The following is a 5,000-nucleotide window of genomic DNA, read 5'->3' as shown; positions in this document are numbered from 1 at the left end:
GGCACTCCTGAAGAGAGGGATTGAGTTCCTTCGCGTTGTGTGTTCAAGCCACGTATCTGCTCCCCAAATTAAAGTACAAATTGAGGCAGCCGACTGGGTTTGCTGTTTGTGCGCTTCACAAATGTGAGAAATCGGCCCCCGGGAGCCAACCCCTCACATACAATCCAAAACTAAATAACATCCAAACCCGGAGCGAGACACAGCACAAAATAAAACAGACAAATAAAACAGTCCCCTGCTAGGCACCTCACCTCCTCGTCTCCACCATGAACAGAATAACAGTATCTCTGGCTCGCCTTTGTTCCTCACTCCTCCCATAACGGAGAGGGAAGAGAATTCACTTCAAACATGCACTAAAAGTAGGTTAGGAATCAACTGTGGTCTTCCCAGTAATGCATTTTATTTATTTTTTAGGAACCGTTTTTAGCTATATCCCCAGCTAGCTTCATGTCTTTGCATCAGCTCCCCTAACCTTTCTTCATCTCTCCCTTTCCCTCTCCTCTCCTCTCCTCTCCTCTCCTCTCCTCTCCTCTCCTCTCTTCCTCCTTTGTAACACTCATTGTCTTCCTCCCGCTTCCACAAATGACCCAATGGTAAGATACTTTTAATAGAGGAGGAGGAGATGGCAGGGCCAGATTCAGGTTTGGATATGTTCCGATTTGAAGCATATCTTCAGAGCTAATTGGAATATTGCAAATTATGCTGATACCGTTAAAAGCTACAATGTGCTGACCGACACATTTGCAACCTCTGAAAAATGATTAGCCATTTCTATCCAGGGATCAATTTCCGAGCATTAAAGGCAAACCAGAAAGCTGGGGCCAGACTGGGCACTGCACCTCACCACCTCCATCCCCAACTACTCCACCATAAGCCACTCTACAGCCACCCACTCTACCGTCACCCACTCCACCATCACCCAATCCAACAGCACCACCCCTCCACCACCACCACCTCCACCTCTAGCACCCATTCCACCATCACCCCCTCCACCGCCAACCCCACGGCTAGCACCCCCGCCCACCTCACCCCTCCACCACCACCTCCACCTCTAGCACCCATTCCACCATCACCCCCTCCACCGCCAACCCCACGGCTAGCACCCCCGCCCACCTCACCCCTCCACCACCACCTCCACCTCTAGCACCCGTTCCACCGTCACCCTCTCCACCACCACCCACTTGAGCATCACCCCACCCACCACCACCCCCTCTCACCTCAACCCATCCACCCCCTCCTCCTCCACCCCCACCCAACCAACCAAATCCAAGTGTAATTACCAGCCCAATAACATGCTCCTCTAGTCTGGGAAATGTCATTGTTATTCACCGCGTGGCTAATTAGCGCGCCAGAGAGAGAAACTAATTCATTCAGACTCACGGAGCGAGCGCTCAGCGTGGAGCCTCTCCTCCTGACCCCCGGCCTCTCGCCGGCACCTCCGTGTCGTGACTCAAACAAAGCCGTCACCGACCCAGCGGGCTGAGCGCCGTACGACGCGGTGGGGACCACGGGGACTCGCGTGGTGAACCAATACCTGTGTGTGTGTGTGTGTGTGTGCGCTTGATGTCCACAGTGTGCGGCCGCGCCCCCATTCCCATGGCGGTGGTGCGGAGGGAGCTGTCCTGTGAGTCCTATCCCATCGAGCTGCGCTGCCCCGGGACCGACGTCATCATGATCGAGAGCGCCAACTACGGCCGCACCGACGACAAGATCTGCGACTCGGACCCGGCCCAGATGGAGAACACTCGCTGCTACCTGCCCGACGCCTACAAGATCATGTCACTCAGGTGAGGGAGTGTGTGTGTGTGTGTGTGTGTGTGTGTGTGTGGGTGTGAATGTGGATGTGGGTGTGTGTTCCTGTCTGCCGGAGGGCGTCTCTCCATGTACGTTTGTGAGCGTGTGCGTGTGTGTGTGCGTGTGTATGTGTGTTTGTGTGTGTCTGCCTGTGGGCATTTTGCCATGTGTGCTCTTATGTGTGATTTTGTGTATGTGTATGTGTGTGTATGTGTGTGTGCATTTTGTTCTATTACCGTGTCTATCTGTGTTTGTGTGCATTTGGCATTGCCTATGTGTATGTGTGTGTGATTGTGCTTGTGTGTGTGTGTGTGTGTGTGCAGGTGTATTTTGCTTTAAATGTGTGTTTGTGTGTTAGCGTGGGGTGGATATGGCTGACTCATTGCAGTTCTGATACTGACAGACCTGAAGGCAGTTATTAGTTTTTTGAGATGACTGACTTTGTGCGCATTCCAGTACCGCTCACTCTCTGACAATTTATTTTAAATTCTTATATTTTGTAGAAAAGTAAAATGACGAAAGCCTCAGTGGGTTATTTTGCTATCTGCCGTGTTCGACAGATCAGACGTATTGGAGGGATCGACGTTTGACATTAGTAAGGCTGAGATGACAAGCTTGTTTTCCTCTCCATTATCTTGCCAATCTCCGCATTGGTCTCCTTGCTCCCTGTGTCTCATTTATCCTCACCCCCTCACTCTAACCTGCTGCTGCTAAGCGGCACTGCTCTGGCAGCGATTGCTTTGGCCTGGCTCTATCTCTATCACTCCATTTTCCCTGGCAGCTGCAGAGTGTGCGGCCACAGTCTTCTGTGGTGCACGCTTTCCATTATTTATACACACATGCACACACGCACACATGCGCGCACACACACACACACACACACACACACACACACACACACACACACACACACACACAAACACACACACACACACACAGTCAGGGAGCTGGACCCTTCTGTACATAATTCTAATTAGCTAAGCTAGAGGCCGGTCCAGATGTGGAGAAACCCCTCGACGGAGGTGACTCAGACCGGAAACAACTGTTTGCCACATTTGTGTGTCGCGGTTTGTGACCGCATGAGTGTGTGTGTGTGTGTGTGTGTGTGTGTGTGTATCTTTTCGTGTGTGTGCATCCTGGCTCTTGTGCATATGGCGCATAGCCATTGGAAACCCATGCGGAGACACAGGCACTGTGTTAATGCACATGCGCAAACCCACGTGCAGGGCGAAGCGGTCGCTTTGTGTTATAGTGCTGGTTAATAATGCATGTCAGGAGCCGCGAGAAGCCCATAAGGAAAAGGACTTTACACATCGTGGTGAGCAGGGGATTGGCATGTGTATCAATATGGTACACATGCTATATGTCCATGTACTGTATGTGCTGTGGGTGTATGTGCAGATATTTTTATGAAATATATATATAGATATATATATATCTATATATATATATAGATATATATATATATATTTAAATATAATATAATATATATAAATGTAATATAATATATATATATTATATACATATTATATATATATATATATATATTAATATGAAAAAATATATATACGGTTTATATATATTTATTAGGGCTGTCAAACGATTACCATTTTTTATCGAGTTTAATTGCATAGTATTAGTGAGTTAACGCATGATTAATCGCATTTTAAAAATTATATTTTAGATCCATTCCAATTGACACATTATCATTCATACCAAATGAATTTAATGATCAAAAACTAGACCAAGTGATCTTGAAGGAGTTTTATTGACTCACTCAGTGTGGGTTGAATATGAAACTTACGAAACACCACAGATTTGGGAATTTTAAACAGGCAGTTACTTAGTACAATTTTAAACCAACAGTTAGAGTTCAATTCAAATGAGTAGCACCACAGTTTCGGGAATTGTAAGCAGGCTGTCACTTACTGCAAATGTATCAGGCAGTCACTTACTGCAAGTGTAATTCAATGTAAAGTAAGTGGAACTAATAACTAAAATGAATTCTGATATGATGACTGTAGACATTCTGTAGGTTATTTTCGCACCACTTTTAACAGCCCTAATATTTCTATAAAATATAAATATCTAAATATATACGTGGGTGTATGTGAGAGTGAGTGTCTGTGTGGGCGTGCGCGTGGGTTTGTGTGTGTCTATACATACAGTTTATGTGTGTGTGTGTGTGTGTGTGTGTGTGTGTGTGTGTGTGTGTGTGTGTGTGTGTGTGTGTGTGTGTGTGTGTGTGTGTGTGTGCGGGAGGGAGGAGAGAGCAGCTCATAACACAGGGTCAGAGCACAGTGCTCTCCTGTCCGTCTGCTCCCCTCTCTGCCATTTTCATTATGTTTGTTTTATCTGCCGTCCTCCAGCCGGCTCCTCCGCTGACTGATAAACATCAGCTGCCCACACTCCCCCTGCTATCTCACTCGCTCTTTGTTCTCGCACGGCGCTCTGACCGCACATGCATGTGCGTGAGCGTGTGTGCAGTGCGAGTGTATTGATGATTGGATGGTGGTTATCAGTGTGTGTTGGTGGCCTCAACACTGCTGTATGTACAATATCTACATACATACGTACTCATGTTTGCTCGTACATTTGATTGTATGTATGTTTGTGTGTATGTCTGTATGTACTGTGTGTACTTATGTGTCTATGATCGTATGTATGTATCAATGTACGTATGCATATACGTGTGTACATTGTGTGTATTTATGTATGAATCTATGAAGTGTGGGCATATATGCATGCATACAAGACATAGTCTTGTATCCAAGACATAGTCTTGTATCCATGCGTGTCATGTAACCACACACACATATATGCATGTGCACAAATGTTTACTTATGTGAGTGTAAGTGTGTGTAGTGTGTAGTTTTGTGTGTCTTTATACATGTGTTTGTGTTACATTTGGATGACTGTATAGGGGTATGTAGGTGGGTGTGTGTGCATTCATGTATGTGGTTTTGTATTTGGATGGATGCATAAGGGTGTGTGTGTGCGTGTGTATTTGGAATTATGTATCAGTGTATTTTATGTGTATATGTATTCATGTATGTGTGGCAGATCGGTCTGTGTGTGTGTGTGCGTGTGCGTGTGCGTGTGCGTGTGCGTGTGCGTGTGTGTGTGTGTGTGTGTGTGTGTGTGTGTGCTCCTATCCCATTATTGATCGCCTTAGCAAAAGGACCTATCTCTGTAGAGCCTCACAA

General features: G+C 46.5%; 1 protein-coding gene across 1 annotated transcript in view; it reads left to right on the top strand.

Annotated features, from left to right (window-relative positions):
• The window catches only part of adgrl3.1 (adhesion G protein-coupled receptor L3.1), a gene marked incomplete at its 3' end in the record, with an annotated part of 102,323 nt that overhangs the window by 6,188 nt on the left and 91,135 nt on the right, over positions 1-5,000 (top strand). Inside the window, exon 2 of the mRNA XM_079730908.1 lies at positions 1,574-1,787. Within this exon, the coding sequence (XP_079587034.1) occupies positions 1,574-1,787 (214 nt within the window). The remainder of the gene's footprint in view (positions 1-1,573; positions 1,788-5,000) is intronic.

The sequence above is a fragment of the Pollachius pollachius genome (assembly GCF_949987615.1).
Source record: "Pollachius pollachius genome assembly, chromosome: 2".
Classification (NCBI taxonomy): domain Eukaryota; kingdom Metazoa; phylum Chordata; class Actinopteri; order Gadiformes; family Gadidae; genus Pollachius; species Pollachius pollachius.
The sequence above is the reverse complement of the archived record's forward strand: the minus strand, read 5'-3'. Positions and strand labels throughout refer to the sequence as shown.